This window comes from Mesoplodon bidens (genome assembly GCF_964165515.1).
Source record: "Mesoplodon bidens genome assembly, chromosome: 15".
Lineage (NCBI taxonomy): Eukaryota > Metazoa > Chordata > Mammalia > Artiodactyla > Ziphiidae > Mesoplodon > Mesoplodon bidens.
Genome location: NC_138171.1, coordinates 15,668,156 through 15,688,404, shown reverse-complemented (window position 1 = coordinate 15,688,404; position 20,249 = coordinate 15,668,156). Strand labels below are relative to the sequence as shown.

Below are 20,249 nucleotides of genomic sequence, written 5' to 3'. Positions count from 1 at the left end.
GCTTCTGGAGGGAATGTGGCCCTGCTCACACTTTGATTTTGGAATCTGGCCCCCAGAACTGTGAGAGAAATAAATTTCTCTTGTTTCAAGTTTGTTTCATCGTTTGTTGCAGCCACAGGAAACAATACACCTTCCAATAAATTAATTTTTTTCTTAAGGAAGTCAGTTTCTGTTGTTTGCAAACAAAGAACTCTAACTGTAACCGTTGTTCATCATTTCACTTATTTATTCTAATGAATTACCCTTTTTGACTAAGTTAGTAACCCGCTGGATTCCTATCACTTACAACCTGTGCCTAATCCAAGATTGGAACTCGAGAATGTGGATTCTGAGTCACTCCATGTATCACCCACCATCCCCAGTCACCCAGAAAGCACGCCAGGCAGCCAGTCTATTTGCAGAATGGTTTTCACTGATACACGAGAGTGGGAGTGAGTTGTTGCCTTTCTACCAGGGCCACACACAGCCTCATGATGGATGCAGGTCAGATCATTTTTCCCTGAGCTTTCCTCACACCAGCTCTAGGGACTCAAAGTCTGGAAGCTATCTGGCTCCTTGGTGTATGTCCAGCAAGACCACAAGGGTGGTGCATGCAGCCCTTCTGGTCTCTGTGCTCCCACCTGAGCAGAGCTGGACCTAGAAGTTAGGAGGTGAGTGTGCAGGAGGGCTGGTGTGTGTGTGTGGTGAATTCATAGGCAACCCCTTGGCTTAGCTCCAGTCTCTGCTCCAATCTGGAGACTCAGAATCCACCCACATGTAGGGGCCTACTATGTACCAGGCCCTGTGTATGACACAAGGCCTTTGCACATGCTGTTCCCTCTGCTTGAAACGCTTCCAGGCACCCTCATTGCCTAATTAGGTATTTATCCCTATGATGAGATAGTCACTTGCTCAGGAAAGTCTTCTCTGACCTCGGTTAACGGTCCCTGCTCCCTTACGCGCTTATAGTTCCCTTTACTTCATAAAGCTATTACATATTTATGTGGTTATTGAATTAAAATCCATCTCCCCCACTAGTCTGTAAGCTTCACGAGTATAGGAATATAAATTTTGTTCCCCACTGTATCTCTGAAACCTAGTAAGCAGTTGATAAATAGGAGGCCAGGTGGGTAAAGTAAATCTGAGAAGTGGCGGGGCTAACACCGTGGTGTCTGTGTGTATGAGGAGGTGGGTGGGAGGGGGACGTTATGGGGAACTGGAGAGTCTGTGCTTTGCCCAGAGGCATTTGAATTTTTAAAAATACACTAAAATACTGTTCAGCCAAACAAAACACATCTGCAGGCCACACGTGAAGCCCCAGCTTATGCCTCTTCTAAAAGATATTTGTTGAATGAATGAGTAGAGAATTTACAAGGAAGTCATTTTTATTTTTATTTTTTTATTTTATTTTTCTTTAAGATTTTTTTGATGTGGACCATTTTTAAACTCTTTATTGAATTTGTTACAATGTTGCTTCTGTTTTATGTTTTGGTTTTTTGGCCACGAGGCATGTGGGATCCTAGCTCCCCGATCAAACCCGCACCCCCTGCATTGGAGGGCAAAGTCTTAACCACTGGACCACCAGGGAAGTCCCAGGAAGTCATTTTTAAATCCTCAAAAGCAAGGAGGAGGAGAGAGGCAAACTGAAAGGATCTCCTTTTCGGTCTTGTCTCTGTCCTCTTAAGGACAAGGTCTCTCTATTTCCTCTTTCTTCTCAGTGCTCCACATATAGTAGGCTGTACAAATTGGTTGATCAATTCAACGTTTACTAAATACCTGCTCCCCGCAAAGCCAGGTTCAACCAGGCAGTGTCTTCCATCTTGGAGCTCAGTGTGGTGGGACAGACAGAGCCACAGTCCGGCAATGACATGACAGTGATGGCTGTCCCAGCTACAGTATGTGGAAAGGGCTGCAGGAACCCTTCCCTCCCAACTTCCTCAGCAAATAAAGAGAGGATTCAGCAGGCGAGTATAAAACATGTGGCCCAAGCAAGGATGAGAGGGCTGGACCTGGCCACAAGGGACAGGAGGCTCAAGCGTTTGCCCAGATGGTGACCCAAGGTAGGGCTGAAGGGAACTGCCAAGATCAGCCTGGGGGGATCTAGGGAAGGGGGGGACAGGTGTCGATGCACGGCAGCTCCTTGCCACCAACACTTCAGAGCTGAGCTGGCTTTAAATCAGTGCTCCATTTGGCTTTCATCTCCCTCTGGGGCACAGATTGTGACCATCTAATAGATGGGCTGAAATGTGGAAATGGAGTAGGTCCTAGCATAGCTGGTCTAGACCTCAGGCCTCAGGCCGGGGCCCCTTCAGATGTTCTGTATCTTAAGCCAGCCCCGGGAGGAAGCTTCAGGACTATTGTTTAGCAAGTCTTGCCCATCCACTAAGGGGGCCACCTCCTAGTCCTTCCTTTAAGACTTCATCTTTGAAAGCTGACTCCTGTTGGAAGCTCCTGGAAAAGAACCACAGCTGAGGTCCAGGAGCCTACATCTGAATCCCCTGCCTGGTCCTTTCCCTAGCTCTAACAGAAGGTTCTAACTCTATGAACCAACTCTGGGGGTTCCATGAACCCCCTACAACCACATGCAAATTTTGTGAGGGCAGAAGAAAGACCAGTGGAAGGAACATTACCTTGGCAGACTGAGCTGGGATTCCAACCTTGGCTCCACCACTTCTAGTTGTGCGACATCTGGGCAAGTCACTGTGCCTCTCTGAGCCTGTTTCCTCATCTGTGAAATGGGGACGATTCTCATCCTCCAACATAGGGCCAATGCGACATGGCTAATAGACAGAAGGTGCTCAGGAATTGTTAGCATCCTTTTGACTTTCCCTCTTTGGCTCATGCCTGCATCGTGGGTGGCTTGCAGGTTCGTTTATAAAGGTCTCTGGGTTGCTCCCCAGGCTCACAGAATCTAGGGTAACACTGTACTGCCCTGCGCCTTTGGAGGAAAGGACCCGGCCTCCAGGTGTCATTTCTGAAGCCAGAGTGAGTGATACTGAGAGGTCATGCCACCAGGAAGAACTTAAGCAGGGGAGGAATCTCTGCTCTGTTTCAGCTCACTGCAGGGGTGTGGGAAGCGGGGCATGGAGCCCTGGTTTTAATAAACCTGAGAGTTCGGAGGCCCACTAGTGGCCTGAGCCTCCAGGTCTTCAGATTTTCCCTCCTGGGAGGTCTCTCGGGAGGTCTCCAGAGACGCCTCCGACACTCCGTCAACGCTGCTCAGGAGGTCCTCAAACTCCCAGTGGTCACTGTTGCGCACGGCAGCCTCCAGGGCCTTCTGGCGTCGGTAGAAGTGGGAGAACTTGTTGAAGATGATGGTGATGGGGAGCGCCACCACCAGGATGCCTGCAAGGATGCAGCCTGACGCTGCCAGCTTGCCAGCCACTGTCACCGGCACCACATCCCCATAGCCCACGGTGGTCATGCTCACCGTGCCCCACCACCAGCAGGCCGGGATGGTGTCAAAGCCCACATCCTCCTCCTTCTCGGCTGTGTAGGCCACGCAGGAGAACACAGACACACCCACGGCCAGGTACAGCAGCAAGATGCCCACCTCACGGTAGCTGTGCTGGAAGAGAATGCAGGAAGTCAGAGTTGGTGAACTTACAGACCCGGTATTGGGCATATGGGGAAACTGAGGCCCAGAGAGTAGAAGGGGCAGGTCCAAAGTCACAGAGCAAAGTGGAGCTGGTGCCAACACCCAGGTGCCCTGCCTGCACACTAAGGTCGTTCAACTACAGTAGCCAGCAAATCGCCCTGAGATTGAACACAGGCCTGATTTCTGTTGTCCAAAGAGCCTGCCTGCTAAACCACGGCTGTTTCTTCTAATGCAGGGGCCACTGGTGGTGCCAGCCAGTTAACGGAAAGCTGATGATTTTTACACTGTTGCAGAACCAAGAGAGAACCGCAGTTTATATTCCACAATGTAAAGAATTGGTTTCATGTCCTTTTGACTGGTCTATCCCATTTCTGATAAGTACAAAAATATTTTCTGCCTCTCAAGGAAGCTAAGAGGATACATAAGTGCCCTGGACCACCCACTGAATGCACTTGCCTACGGGTGTGTATATTTGCTCTGCCCCCAAGGCCAAGCCTTACGGCACTGATTCTCGAATAGGGCAGTTCTGTCCCCCAGGGGACACGGGGCAATGTCTAGAGACATTTTTGGTCGTCACAGCTGGGAGAGGTGTGCTACTGGCATCTAGTGGGTAGAGGTCAGAGATGCTGCTGAACACCCTACAATGCACAAGACAGCACCCCGCAACCCAACAAAGAATTATCTGGCCCCAAATGTCAGTCGTGCTGAGGCTGAGAACCCCTAGTCTGGAACAGGGCCTCCCAAACTATAAGGTGCAGAGAAATCATGTAGGGGGAACTAACTGAGTAGGTCTGGGGTAGGGCCACAGATTTTGCAAACTCCCAGGTAATGAGAAAGCTGCTGCTGGCCAGGGGCCTGGCTTTGAGTAGCAAGGCTCTCATCCAAAGTCTTACACCCGTGCCTTGGACGCTGCAGCTTTGATCAGCACTCTTCTCCTTCCTTGCAGAAAAAGCTAGCAGCATCAGGCCCTGGCTTCCTGCATGGTGGAGGCAAGGCAGAGTTCTGGGCCGGACTGTCCCTGGAGAAATGCTCAGTGCAGGGGTCTGGCTAATGGAATTCCCTCTACCTGCCCTAGCAGTCTGCCCAGGTCACCCTGACTGCACCCAGCATCCTGGCTGCCCTGCCGTGAGAGCATGCAAAAGGCTTTCCTAAGCCACGGGTGGAAGGGGTCTTTCAGCACCTTTTAGGGATTCTTAACAGGGTTGCATGGAGCTTTAGGAGAAAGAGGTGCTAGGGTCAGGACCGGGTGGATTCTTCTCTGGGCTGTACTACTTATTTGCTGAGGAATCTCTGACAAGTCCTGCCACCTCTTGGAGCCTCAGTTTCCACATCTGCAAAGTAGTCACAAAAATACTTGCCCCTGTTTAAACCTCTCACAGGATCCCCTATTCCCACGGGAAAAAGTCCCAAATTGCGGGCCAAGAGTTCACGATCCTTCAGTACCCTGCCCCACTCACCTCTCCAACCTCCTCAGTGGGCACACCCTTCCCTCCATGTCCCCCTCCCAGCACCATCCTTTTCCCTCTCCAGGCCTTCTTCCAAGCTGTTCACGTTGCCGCCCTCCCAAAACCAGGCTAATGTCACCCCCTTGAGGGTAAGCTTGCCAGGGCAGTGATTCACCCCCAGTGCAGGCCCTGACACAGGGCGGGTGCTCAATAAACTGCAACCAGGTTTTAAAAAGGCAACCCTCCAACCTCAGCTTCTTCACCTACGGGAAGGGAATAAATAATAGCATCTTCCTGAGGAAGCTGTCCTGAGGATGAAATCGATAATGGATATGAAATTGGCACAGAGTTAGCAGTCAGTAAGTGTTAGTTCTAGGGCTATGGCTAGACTTAACCTATGAAGGGTGACCTATGATACCCGTGCTCCCTGATAATACCAGCACGAAGGCTCAGCAGAGAAGCCAGTGAGCATCCTGCTTGGAATATTTTTGTGATGTTTGACAGATAGATCCAAAGTAACCTTTGTCTTGTTTTTGTTATCGTTGTTTATTTTTGTCTTTCGGTTTGGTTTTGGAAAGAAAGACAAGCAAAACTCTGCCTCGGTTTTCCGTTTCTCTCCTGGGAAACAGATAACAGAAAGACCCTTCTTACAGGGCTATTGGGAAGGTAGGACTGGACGTGAAATGCACACCTGGTGTCTAGCCCCGTGTGTCTGGACACCACAGGCTTGGAAGTTCCCCTGCTAACCTGCCCCACGGTTACACCCGCCTCCCCGAAACCTCTAACCCTACCTTGAGCGTTGCACCCAGCGAGCGCAGCCCGGTGGAGTGGCGCGCCAACTTGAGCACGCGGAAGATGCGCATGAGACGGAACACCTGCACCACCTTGCCCAGGTCGCCCAGCTCCTCGCCACCCGCTCCGCCCCGGTCTCGGAGTGCCATGCCAGCCAGCAGCGTGAGATAGAAAGGCAGCACGGACACGATGTCGATGAGGTTGAGCGGGTGGCAGAAGAAGTTGCGAGTGCTGGGCGCTAGCAGGAGGCGCGACGACACCTCGAAGCTGAACCAGGCGATGCAGAAGTACTCGAGGTGCCGCAGCACCGGGTCGTCGCGCAAGCCTTCCGCCCTGCGGCCCGCAGCCACCGCGGCCACGGCGGCCGCTGCCTCGCGGGCCTGGTACTCGGGCAGGCTGTGAATGCACATGGCGGCGATGGAGGCGAGCACCACGCCGATGGAGACGCAGCTGAAGAGCTTGCTGGGCAGCGAGTAGCCCGGGTTCTCCATGGTGAGCCAGAGGCGGCGGCGCAGGCGGCCGCAGCGCACCGCCCGGTAGCGCGCCAGCTCTCGCTGCACGTCAGAGATCTCTGCGGGGCACGGGTCCACACTGCTCAGCGTGTCGCTGTCCTCGTCCCAGACGCGCGGTCGTGCCACGCGCCGCTCCAGGTAGCGCGCGCGGCAGCACGTGGCCAGCGCGCTCTCGCCCAGGCCCCAGTAGTCGGCCTCCTGGCCGAAGGCGAAGACGCACTGCTCGTCGAGCACGTGCAGGTGGCCGGTGCGGTAGAAGTGCAGCAGGCTCAGGAAGAAGCCCGGGTGCCGATCGAAGTAGAACTCGCGCGCCGCCGCATCGTAGTCGTCGCACAGGCGTCGCGCCTGCTCCTCCGACGCCGCGGCCTGCAGGCGGCCCAGCCGCGTGCCCGGGAAGCGCGCCAGGGCGCGGGCGCTCAGCCGCCGCCGCACGCCGCCCACGTTCACGCGCAGCGCCTCGTCGCTTCGCCGCCAGGGGACCCGGGCTCCGGGCCCCGGGCACTCGCTCACCATCGCTGCCGCGCGCTGGCCTGCGGACAGGGGATGGGCACGCTGAAGGGGGCGTTCCCAGATGGCCTCCCTTCCGCGAAGACCAGGTCTAAATCCCCACCCTGCTCCATCCCCAGCCAGGGGTGTTGGAGGCTCTATAGCCATAGGCACACAGTGTCAAGTGCCCTCTGGACTCAAGAGTCAAGCTTGGGTTTGAATATCCCTCACTCCCCACTCCCCCACTGGGGTCCTTGGCCAAATCACTGAGAACTCCCCGCACCCCTTCATTTGCATAAAGTGGATGCTGAGATGTCCCTTGGAGGATTATGACAGCTGTAGAACGGCAGGATGTCCTGGCACCCGGTGGCTGCTCATTCAGGACATCTCCTTGCCCATACTTGGATTTTCGCATACCAGAGGCTTCCTATGGGATCTTGCTCAAGCCAGCACTCTGAAGCTCAGTTTCCTCCTCTACACAGTGGGATAGTAAGCATTACTATCTAGGGTCGTTGAGAGAATCAGTTTAGACCAGAAGTTCTTAAGGTGTGTTCACCATCACCTGGGAATTTGTCAGAGATGCAGCGTACTCTCAGCCTGCTCTGGACTTGCTGAATCAGAAACTCAGGGGATGCGGTCCAGCAGTCTGTGTTTCAACAAGCTTGGAGGGTGATTCTGATGCATGGTCAAGATTGAGAGCCATTCGCTTAGACTATTTAAAGCATCTGTAGAGTCAGTCTGATTGAATTTTGGCACTCTTGTGTGACCATAGCAAGTCATGTCACCTCTCTGAGCTTCTGTCAAATGGAGCTAAAAATATCCATCTCCAAGTGTGGTTAGAAAGATTAAATGACCTTTAGCAGGCCTGGCTCCACAGAAGGGGTGTAGTAACTCATCCACCTGTTTGTCTCCTGGAGTCATGCAAACCTGGGTTTATAGCCACCCTTGATGCATCTGGAGCCTTGAGGAAGATGCTTTTCTCTAGGTGTCAATTTCTGGCACGGTGCACAATTCACAATGCGGACAATAGCACCTGCTCCCAAGGAAGGCTGGAGGATTAAGGTAGGTTACGGAAGTGCTCGGCCTTAGTGGATGCTCAGGAAATGTTACATCCTTCCACTGCTTACTGTCTCCAAGTTCTGCTGGAATTGAGGGCTAGTGACTCACCTCCTGACCCTCAGAAATCTCATCTGTGCTGTGGGTTCAGTAATGCCTGCTTCCCTTGGGTGAACGGGGGACTGAGTGTGTATCAAGCAGCTGGCCCAGTGCCTGGCAGGGAGCGGGCAGGGTGCCCTTCACTTACCCTGGGCTTGGTGTTTAAGGGGGTCAGGGTTTCGTCCTTAGCTCTGTCACTTGTGTGACCTCTGGCCAGTCTCCTCCAGCTCTGGGTTTTAGCTCCCTTATCTACAGAATGGGGATAGCAGCACTTCTGGTGAAGGGTTATTGTGAGTATGTGTGCAAAGCCCCCGGAACACAATGGGTGCTCAATAAATGTCAACCCCTTGCCCTTCTCTCCTCAGACATAGGTTCAGATTCTGAGTCTGCCACTTACTAACTGTTGACCTTGAGCAGAATCATGCCCCTCTGAACTTCGGTTTCCTCATCTGTAAACTGGGGAACATGATACTTTCCATAAGAAGTTTTGAGGATTAAATGAGGTAAATTGTTTATCGGCAGCACAGTCCCTGGCACATAATTTGGGCACAATAAATACATATGTGATGCAGCTCCACGCCTTCACCCCCTACTTGGACTTGGTGTCAAAAGATGGAGTTTCTAATCTAGTTCCATCAACCATTAGGTGCAGGACTGTGGGCAAATCACTTTCTCTTTTTTCTGGAACTCACCTCCCTGCTCTGTGAAATGGGATGATTAATTTAACAAACCTTCCCTGCCTAGAATCTGAGGATCAGTAAGAAAGATGAAGTGATTTGCTCAGATTACCCCGCTAACCCATTGCACAGTTGAGGTTGGAAACTAGGCTTTTTGATTCAAGACTCTCTCCACACATTTATTTTGAGCGCCTACTATGTGCTGGTCATTTCGCTGGGCTCCAGATACACTTCGCGGGTTTAATCCCTCCACCAACCCTGCCAGGGAGGTTTTCGAATCCCATTGTGATGATGAGCAGACAGGACAGCCCAAGCCCGGACAGCCCCACATTGCTCCCTCCTGGGTCGGGGTTGGGGGGGGGGTCTCATAGCGGGGACACGGGCACCGGGACCCAGGGCAGCCTGGCCTCCCATTCTCGCAGCCCCCGCCCCTTCCCCGGACTGTGCCTTCCCCCACCCCCGGGGAGGTCCCTTACCTGTCGTGGCCCCTGTAGGGCGTCCGCCGGCCGCGAGGTCCCGGAAGGTGCCGAGGCTGGGGAGCCGCTGGCCGCGCCCGATGTCTCTGCCCGGAGGCCCCGCTGACTCCTCCTTCCCCGTCTTCCTCCGTCCGTCCCGGTGGCTGAGGCCGCATCGATCGCTGCCCGGGGAAGGAGGGAGGCCGCGGGCTGTCGGAGGCGGGGGTTTCTATTCCTGACTCAGTTGGGCAGAGGGGGGATGTCTGGAGACGGGGCCCAGCCAGGGCATCCCCCCACAAGTCAGGGGCCAGGGGATGAGGGGTAATTTAAGGGGCGGGGGTCCCTCTAGAGAGGGATTTTGGCGGGAGCTTCTCTGACAAAGGAACAGCAACAACAGCAGCAGCAGTAATAATAGCTTCCTTAATTGAGTCCTTAGTATGGGCCAGGCACCAGGCTTCAGGTGACTTATCTAAGTTATTCCTGACACAAACGACATGGACAGGGTCTTCTGTTACCCATTTCACAGACAAGGCCCAGTCATTCGCTCAGGGCACTTAGCTAGGAGTTGTGGACCTGAAATTGGAACTCACATCTTCCAAGATTTCCGCAGGGAAATCTTGAAACAGATCAAGCCTGAAACAGATCATTTTGCCCCTGAAGTTCAGTGTCATCACCTGCCCATAGATTCCTGATTCGTGGTGCTGAGGGTAACAGAGAACTGTGCCAAAGAGTTTTGTCAAGGTTGTGTAAACCATAAGCATTTATTAAGCACCTACTGTGTGCCTGGTTGGGGAGAGGGTCCTGAAGATTAGCACCTGGATACAGGAAAGGATCCCTACTTTACAAATACGGTTAATAATAAAGATTTATCTATTGAGCTCTTACCTTGGGCCCAGTATTCTACAAACCTCATCTCTTAAACTGCAAATATATCTGTGGTGTAAGTGCTATTATTGATATTATTCCAATCTCACAGATAAGAAATGTAAGGCTTTGAGAGGTGAGGTGACTTGCTCAAGGTCATACGGTTGACTTCTGAGTCCTCTAGGCCATCACTGTCCAATAGATGTAATGTAAGCCACATATAAAATTTAAAATTTTCATATAACAACATTTAAAAGCAGTAAAAAGAAACGGGTGACGTTAGTCTTAATAATGTATTTTATTTAACCAAATATTATAATTTCAACATGGAATCAATAAAGAAATTATTAACGAGATATTTTACATTTTCATTTTTGTGCTAAGTCTTCAAAATCCAGGGTATTCATTTTTTGGGGGGTTTTTTAATAAATTTTATTTATTTATTTATTTATTTTTGGCTGCAGTGGGTCCTCGCCGCCACTCACGCGCCCCCCTCCAGCTGCGGCAAGCGGGATCCACTCCCTGTTAAGGTATGCGAGCCTCTCACTGTGGTGGCCCCTCCCGTTGCGGAGCACAGGCCCTAGGCCCACAGGCTTCAGTAGTTGCAGCGCACGGGCTCAGGAGTTGTGGCTCATGGGCTCTAGAGCGCAGGCTCAGTAGCCGCGGTGCATGGGTCCAGCCGCTCCACGGCATGTGGGACCCTCCCGGACCAGAGCTTGAACCCGTGTCCCCTGCATTGGCAGGTGGACCCTCAACCACTGCGCCACCAGGGAAGCCCCAGGGTATTAGTTTTTTATTGCTGTGTAACAAATTACCACAAACTTAGCAACTTAAGGCAATACAAAATTTATCATCTCATAGTTTCTGTGGGTCAAAAGTCTGGGTATGGCATGGCTAGATTCTCTACTCAGGGTCTTACTAGGTTGAAGTTAAGGTGTCAGCCAGGGTGATGGTTCTCATCTGGGATTTGGGCTTCTCTTCCAGCTCACAGATTGTTGGTGGAATTTGTTTCCCTGTGGTTGCGGAACTGACCTCCCTCTTTCCCTGCTTGCTGTCTGCTGGGGATACTCTCAGCTCCTAAAGGCTGCCTGCGGTTCCTGGCCACGTGGGCCCACAGGCAGTCGCAACATGGATGTTTAAATTCTCCTAGGCAAACCGGAGTGCTGTGTGAGCAGCCAGAGAAAATGCTCTGCTTTTAAAGGACTCCACTGCTTAGGCCAGGCCCATCCAGGACAGTCTCTCTTTTACCTACTCTCAAAGAGGAGGAGAGTATACAGGGGTAAGGGTCACTGGGAATCATCTTAGAATTCTGCCTACCACATTCACCTACAGTAAATCCCAATTTGGGTTAATCCCATTTCACGTGCACAGTAGCCACTTGTGGCTAGTGACTACCATATTGGGCAGTGCATCTCTGGGCTGTGCCACTTCAGTTCTTCCCTCAAAGTAAGAGATTATGCCTACAGCCCGCGCTCTGCAACATGAGAAGCCACCGCAATGAGAAGCCCATGCACCGCAACGAAGAGTAGCCCCTGCTCTCCGCAACTAGAGAAAGCCCACGCGCAGCAACAAAGATCCAACACAGCCAAAAATAAATAAAAATTTAAAAAAAAGAGGTTAGAGCAGGAAGTTGCTCTTGTCTGATTCCCTCATTTTACCAATGAGGAAACAGAGGCCTCTTAGGGAGGAAACAAATTTTTAAAATTTTAATTTACTTTAATAAATTGAAGTATAATGTTCTTATAGTAAAGTGCATAAATCTTAAGTTACAGCTGAATGATTTTTTTTTACATATCTATGCATCTGTGTGACAGCCACCCAGGTCAAAATATAGAATGCCACCAGCACCCCAGTAACCTGGGGGTGGGCAAATATATCTAACTGGGGACATTGCTGTTGGTGTCAAACTTTGTGAATTCCTACTAACACTCAACGTCTTGGCTTGGCTCACCCTCCTTCAGGAAGTCTTTACTGGTCTCCAGGCTGAGTTAGGTCCCTCCTGGCCTCCCGTGGTCCCCTGGATTCCTCCAGTCTGATGCATAACATAAACTCTGTAGCTAGGTCTCTGTCTCAGCCTCCAGTGTGGGAGCTCTGTGAAGGCACAGCCTAGAGCCTGTACTAAGTGCTCAGCAAACATTTCATGGATGAGGGAGGGAGGAAAGCGAGATTGGAGTTTGAAGGCCCAGGCTCCTGGACACAGGTGTCCAGCCTCCCACCGGATTTTCCAGAAGGGCAGTGGAGACAAGCAGTGGAGATGCAGCTGGATGGGCTGGAATTTGGTAGCTCAGGACAGAACTGACACTGCAGAGACCAAAGCACAAACCTTTTGGAACAGTCGTAAGTTAGGCAAGAAGCTAAGCAGGTGACTCTAGAATGGTCTGTATAGTTGCTGCCACCTGTAGCCAGAGAAGCCGTGACCTGTGATCTGCCGCCTGCAGCTGTTCCAGGCAACTAGCTCAAAACTCAAAGCCTCAGGACATGGGGCCCTTGGCAGCCAAATGCTAACTGGCTCATGTGGGAGTCTCTTCCTCCTGATGCCCTTCAGGAAAGGAACCCAGGGCAATGAGCTGCACACCATCAGACTCAGGCTCTAAGTACCTAGAATTAAGACTGGTCACTCATGCTTCTTGGGTCTTGGGTCTTATAATCCCCATTTTTCAGATGTGGAAACTGAGTCTTTAGAGCTAGAAGTAATTTTCAAATTTCTTCTTTTCAATAATTACAGAATGTAATTATTGTGGTCAATAAGGTTGTAAGCTTTGGTGTCAGACTCCTCGGGGTTGAATCCCAGCTCTACTAGTTATAAGCTGTACAACCTTGGCCAGATTAACCTCTTTGTGCCTCAGTTTCCTTGTACATGATGTGGGCAAAAATGATAAAGCCTACATAGTAAAGCTGTGAGGACTTAATGAGATTATACAGGTAAAGTAATGAAAATGACACCTGGTACAGTGTAAGTGCGCTGTGATTTTAACTGTGGCTGATTTTATCAGTATCTGAAGAGGAACATGATATGGTTTAGTTCTGGCTGTTTCACCTCTTAGCTCAAAGCTCCATTCCTTCATTGTCAAATGGGAATAACGATACCCACCTTTCTTGGGCTTATCAGGTGGATGAAATGATCTTTTAAAGTGTGAAGCATACAGTGGGCGTTCACTAAAGAATAATAATCATTATCTGAATTAGACAAGCTCTTAGTGTGATAAATCCATAAGGAACAACCCCCATATCTCACTGACTTCCTATCACAAACATTTATTTCCCTCTCACAAGTTTGAAGATTGGCTGGGACACCTCAAGTTCAGGCCTGCCCCTCCCCACCAGGTGTCTTTCATCTGAGACCAGTGGCTTCTAGGCAAGTTCTTCTCATGGCAGAGGGTGGAAGCTCCAAGAAGCCTGGTGCCTTGCCTTGAAACTGGCACATGGTCACCTGCACCCATGTCCCATTAGCCAAAGCAAGTTCCAGGGCCAAACCCCAAATCACTAGGCAGGGGATGTATACTTTCCTCCACAAAAGCCAGGGTCAGGTTGGGGAGGGAAGGGGAGACTATGGGCAAAGAATACAATGTGCCGTATTCTCTGCGTTAACCACATGAGTTTATAGATGGGCAAACTGAGGCCCAGAAAGAGGAAGGGAAATACCCAAGCTCATAGGCAGTCAGTGACTCCCTGATTGTTCTCCATCTTCTCCCCTCCCAAGTCTCACCTTGTATCCATATAATTAGCATTTGCTGCTTTTGAGTCAACAGTTCAGCCATTTGAAACCCGTGAGAAGGACCGTGGCAGTGAGGAAGTAGAATCCTTGCATCTTCCAACAGGGCCAACAGAAGCCCAGAGCAGTGACTCACCTGTGATGACACCGCAAGGTCAAAGGAACAAGGGGAGAAGACCCAGGATCCGCAACTCCATCCCCAGATTCTATCAGGACACAAATGGAGACCCAGCAGATAAAGCAGGGAGGAATCTGCCCGCCTCCTTTCCCACCCCAAAGTGAGTCCTGGGAAGAGGGAGAGTCAGAAATCCAGCTCCCTGGGTCCAGGAATGTCCCTTGGGGTGGCTGTCATTCCCTCATGGACACCCCCACTCATTAAGTCCTGACTATGATCAGGCCCCCAAGGAATAGAGGCCAGTGAGGTATCATCCAGTGATGGAGACTGACCCACCCATAAATAATGACATCCCAACTGTTCAGGCAACATTTCCCCAAATGTGGAGTGATTCAAAATGATCTTAGGGTATGCCTGGATGCAACATCATACAACACTGACTCTTGGATTGAGGAAGTTCTTTTCAATCCTTCCAATTACACCAGGAAGGAAGTCTCAGATTAGAAGCCTGTGTCTTTAACATCTCTTTTTTTTTTTTTTTTTTTTTAGAGGTTGGGAGTAGGAGTTCACCAATTTATTTATTTATTTTTGCTGCGTTGGGTCTTCGTTTCTCTGTGAGGGCTTTCTCTAGTTGTGGCAAGCAGGGGCCACTCTTCATCGCGGTGCACGGGCCTCTCACTATCGCGGCCTCTCTTGTTGCGGAGCACAGGCTCCAGACGCACAGGCTCAGTAGTTGTGGCTCACGGACCTAGTTGCTCTGCGGCATATGGGATCCTCCCAGACCAGGGCTTGAACCCGTGTCCCCTGCATTAGCAGGCAGATTCTCAACCACCGCGCCACCAGGGAAGCCCCTTTAACATCTCTTTAATCCTCATTAATCTTCTTTATTACAACAGAGACAGAGAGTAGGCTTCAGGCTCACATCCTGGCAGGTGGCAGTATCTAGCCAAAATTTAATACTGTTATTTAATATCTTTTAATCTGACATGATTTACTTTAATGGAATTTAGCTGTTCTCATTGCATCTGCCTTTTTTTTAATTGCCAAGTTACACATTTAAAAAATATTTTATTTATTTGGTTGCACCGGGTCTTAGTTGTGATAGCTGGGCTCCTTATTTGTGGCATGCAAACTCTTAGTTGCGGCACAGCATGTGGGATCTAGTTCCTTGACCAGGGATCGAGCCCAGGCCCCCTGCATTGGGAGCTCAGAGTCTTAACCACTGCACCACCAGGGAAGTCCCTTTTCCATCTGCTTTTACAAGTACATTCTATTTGTGACAGGTGATCCTGCTTATCCCATATAGAGTAGTGATATCCAGTGTTTCTCTTGAAATAAATTTATTTTTATACAGAAGTACAGGCAATAGGAGTACAGGCAATACACAAAATATCATGATGCTATTTGCAGGTATGGCGAACATTGTGAAATGAGTATGTGAATAGACTGATGTTTGGAAAATTCTTCTAGAACAGTGTTTATCAGAAGGTTGGAATTGCCGCTGGCAGAGAGTGCTATCTGGGTGGCTGGGTCCCAGGCCCCCCATCATCATACCTTCCTGCAGGGAATCCCATCCTGAGGTCCAGAGCTATGGATCCTAAATCAGAATTAGCCTGAGGAGAGAGAAGGAAAGGGTTAACCCCCTCCCGTAATAAAGCTCTGGGTTCTGGACTTGATCCCCCATCCAGACCCCATCAGCCCAGACACTAAGGCCGGACTCCCCACCCTCCTTCACAAAGGCAAACTGAAGCTCAGAGCATTTAGGGTTGTGGTCCAGGTGATGAAGCAAGTTCAGTAAGAGAACAAGAATCCCCAGTTCCTCTGTCATCCTAACAGGACCCCTCCCACCCCATTCACTTCCCCAATTCCGGCCACAGGAGGCCCAGGCTTCTGGGAAGGTTCCTGCTAAGCTTGTTGAACTGGAGGAATCTCTTAGGGCTGGGGCTCAGGAGGGAAAGAACTCGCCCCGGGCACACACAGCCATACCTCAGAGAGGGTTTTTGCAGTCCTGGCCGCAGGCACCGTTTGTGGCCCGGGCAATCCCAGTCTTTGGAGCACAGGTGCTGCACGGGGCTGAGGCAACGCAGTTGGTCCTCGGGGCAGCTGCCCATCTTAACTGCAACACAGGAGCCGGGTGAGTCCCACCTGTACCCTGGCCCTGGGGCTTGGGGCTTGGCTGGCGGTCAGCAAAGTAGAGAAGGAGGGATTCTTACCGAAAACCTTACGGACGCACGGGCGGAAGCATGCTTTGTGGCAGCACTTCATCCTTGAGGGACAATGGCTGTCGTCCACACACTGATCAGGCACCGATAGGATGCAGGGCCCGTCGTCCGGTGGGCAGCCCCCAGATTTCTCTGTAAGAGAACCCCCCAAATTTTGCAGCTGGAGGCACTTCAGAATTAGGTATAAGCACTGTCCTGGAGATCACACAATCTAAATTCTCCACTACTCACTTCTTGCCTGTCCTTTGGCAATTTTTATTTTGAATGGACTTGCTTGTATTGAATTTTTCATTTAATTTTTTTATTGAGGCCTAACTGACATGTAACATTAAATTAGTCTCAGGTACACAATGTGGTGATTTAATATTTGTATATATTGTGAAATGATCACCACAATGTCTTGTTAACACTGGGCACCATATATAGTTACAATTTTTTTTCTTGTGATGAGAGCTTTTAAGATCAACTCTTCTAGCAACTTTCAAATATGCAATATAGCATTATTAACTATATTCACCATGCTGTACATTATATTTTCATGACATTTATGTTACATCTGGAAGTGTATACCTTTTGACCCCCTTCACCCATTTCACTCCTACCGCCACACCCCACCTTTGGCAACCACCAACTGTTTTCTGTATCTATGAGCTTGATTTGTTTTGTTTTGCTTTGGGTTTTTTAAAAATTATTATTCTTTTTTACTTTTTGACTGCACTGCACGGCATGCGGGATCTTAGTTCCCCGACCAGGGTTGGAACCCGTGCCCCCTGCAGTGGAAGCGTGGAGTCTTAACCGCTGGACCGCCAGGGAAGTCCCTTGTTTTGTTTTTCAGATGAGATCATACAGTATTTGTCTTCCTCTGTCTAACTTATTTTACTTAACGTAATGCCTTCAAAGTCCATCCATGTTGTAAATGGCTGGCAAGTTTTTTTTTTTTTTTTTTTATTCCAAGCCTCAGTTTTCTGTCTGTGAATCGGAAGCAGGACTCCTTCCTCCCAGGGCTGGTTTGAGACTCAGATGACAGAAAAGACAGAAAAAAAGAAAGAAGTTCAAAATCTCCACCTGGGCCAACAAGGCTGTGCCTGGTCTGGACCCTGCCCATCTCTCTGGTCTCACTGTCTACACTCTTTAACTTGGTGGCTCCTGAGCAACTCCAAGCTGCTTCTCTTTACAGGGCCTGTTTTTTTGCCCATCACATTCAAGTCTTCATCTGCCTTTCCTAACCTTCCCTCCAGATCCAGGCTCCCCACTCACAGGCGTATACATAGAGACACAGTCATACACACACCCCAACAACCATGTAGTACTGGAATGTCTCATGGATATGAAGACTCAGAGAATGAAGGACTCATAGCCAGACACAGTTACATAGATATCTGTGCGCATAGAAATAGATACATATACACGGTCAAATATGCAAACACACTTAGATGTATACACACAATTAGCTAAGGGCTTAACCATATGAAATAGCTGATATTCAACTTTGTTGATCTACAAAAATAGCAATTTCATGTAGTTTGACCTATACACATACATATGTATATATACATATACATATATATATATATATCCAGACAGTCACAAGATAGTTAATAGTTACATACATGTATAATGAACTGGGATGTATGAACTGGGACATATACACATAGTCAAATAAGTTATAAACACATGCCTACACACATAAGTATAAACACACATAATTATACATAAACAGTCATACATGCATAAGTGTATAGCATATGTGTTGTGAACAGAGAGACATATAAGTGCATACACAGTCATATACACACAACCACACACCCAGAGCTACACAGACACAGATCTATTGACATAACCGTTGAAAACATGGGTTAGTCACTTACTGTTTACCAGAGACTGTGCAGGCTCTTTATGTCAGAGATGCCCAGATGTTTGAGGGGTGGGAGTAAGGGGGGCGGAGGGAGGTGTCTTTTAAACAGAGGTGATTGGGCTTTCTCAGACAACACTGTGCCTCTCTCCATTGTCTGAAATCCTACTGAGTCCCGGGCCGATGTCTCATGGGAGAGAATCAGGGGAGAAAGGGACGTGTGAATTAGGGGGAAACCAGTGTGTCCCACTGAGCCATGACACAGGTCCGACGTGGGCTCACGTTCTGCGGGCGCCAGCTCTCATCTCTGTGTAGCTGGGCTGGGTTTCAGGGTGTCCTCTCCCAGTGCCCCCAGAAGCGCTCCTGAAGTGCCCACTTAGGCTGCACTTACTGGATGCCAGCACCTTATTCCTCAAGACATTGTTTACTCCTAGGAGAGAGTCATGCGACCTCATTTTTCAAGGAGTAAGTTGGTAGGGTGATTTTGCCTGATTTCAAAGACCTGCATCCAAATGCTATCTGTGACACTAACTCAGAGTCCTGTCCTTGGCCTTGTGCAAGTGGTTTCCCGCTGAGCCTCAGTTTCCTTATCTCCAAAATGGGGATAAAGATAGTCCTGACCTCACAACATGGCAATGAGAGGAACGTGGTGATGGTGCATGAATCACAACCAGCATGGCTCTGGCCTTGGAACTCGCCAGCATCCTTCCCTTGTCAGCCTGGGAGCCTCTGAGCACTCTCCTTCCCAAAGCAGCTCACAGCTCTGAGGAAGGCTCAAGGGGCAGAGAGGATGCAGAGAACTGCTCCCCAGGGCCCTGTGGAGGAGGGAACCTGCCTCCATGACTGTCTCTTTCCCCCAAAGCAGGGCCAGGGCTGCCCGGGTGTATGTAGGTCAGAGTGTTACAACCCCAGAAGGGATGGAGGTGGAGGCATCGCCCGAGCCGGGAGGCACCTGTGTAGCTACCCCAGCAGCCTCAGCCTCCCGCACCTGTTGACAGGTCTTCCTCCAGACAGATCCCAGATCCCAGAAACCATGCCCCCTAGTCAACTCTGGAGACCCTTTCACAGATTGGGCTGGGGGACAGAGAAGGCTGGAGAACGATAGAAACAAGATGGCCAGGGGACCAGACCAGGCCTAGCTGGCCACAGAAGGTGACAGAAAGAGTCATCTCCCTGCCACGCGAACCCACAGATCCAGACACCTCCATGGAGACAACCAAAGAGCGGGGACCTCCGGTCCATCTCCTCCCCTCCCCAGAGGCACAGGGAGATGTGTGTTCTCACATGGACAGGCACACAGGCTCAGGCACACATGTATGCGGTCGTTCCTAAGGATACATGTGCAGATGCAAACCACGCAGACAAGCAGGCACAAAGAGACACGTGTACATAGAGACAGACGCACGTGTGTAAACACAATCTTACACTCAAATGTGTAGACAGGCACAGACAAGCACGGGGAAACTGGCAGGAGGACATTTACAGCCACACATGCAGGCACAAAGCTATACAGACAAAAGGCAAGCTGCTGGAAGCACTAAGAAACAGGTACACTCACACACACACACACACACACACACACACACACACACACACACACACACTGCATTGCTTGCTTTCCCCCAAACCCTTATTCTCCCCTACGAGGTAGAAACCACCTCTATGCCTGGAGCAGAGGAAACTACCCAAACTCACCTCCCTTCCTCCTGCCCAAGGTAGCAGGCAGCTGGCTCCCCAAAGCCAGGAGGGCCACCAGGAGAAGGAGGCTGTGGGCCCTCATGTTTCTCTTGCCAACACCTAATGAGGGGGAACCCAGAGGCCCCTAAATTAACACCTGCAGCCTCAGGGAGGCTAGAGCAACTGAGTCAGGGGAGGAAGGAGAGGGGCTGGATGGAGTGGCATGTGTCTGCCTCATCCTGGCCTCACCCCCTGCTCAAGAGCCTCTGTGCAAGGGTGCTTGTGCAAGAACTGACGATGGATGGGGACAGGCCCTGGGTGCCTGGGGCTAGGATCCAGTCCTGCCTGTATCACCGACTTGGGCTGTGATTTGCAGAAGTCTTGTTCCTCTTCGGACCTCAGTTTTTCTCATCTGTATAAAGAGTGAGGGTTGTTGAGTCAGATGCTCCCTTTCCTGGTTCTCTAAGACTTTGAAGCCCCAGCAATGGCTTAGGCAGAGGAGAAAAGTCAGCTCTGAATGGCCAGGAGGGTTTGCAGAGTTCTGGGTGCTTAGGAAGCATTCGAGTTAGGGTCAGCGCTCTCTGCTGGAGAAGGCTGGCCCAGGCTGGCACGGTGATTGACGCCAGCCCTGGCCTCCCCTCTTGGGCTCCCGTGGATGGGAGAGTGAGACCTCCCCACCTTTGGTAAGGTCACCTTCAGCGGCATCTG

At 50.4% G+C, this 20,249-nt stretch overlaps 1 protein-coding gene across 1 annotated transcript; it reads right to left on the bottom strand.

The window, feature by feature from the left end:
- Nucleotides 1-3,076: 3,076 nt before the first annotated feature.
- Nucleotides 3,077-6,854, bottom strand: KCNS1 (potassium voltage-gated channel modifier subfamily S member 1; the record flags this gene model as incomplete). Its single annotated transcript, XM_081258010.1, has 2 exons — nt 5,814-6,854; nt 3,077-3,547 (listed from the first exon to the last, which is right to left on the bottom strand). Exons 1-2 carry the CDS (start codon nt 6,837-6,839, stop codon nt 3,077-3,079), a joined length of 1,497 nt encoding a protein of 498 aa, XP_081114136.1. The 5' UTR covers nt 6,840-6,854.
- Nucleotides 6,855-20,249: the final 13,395 nt, after the last annotated feature.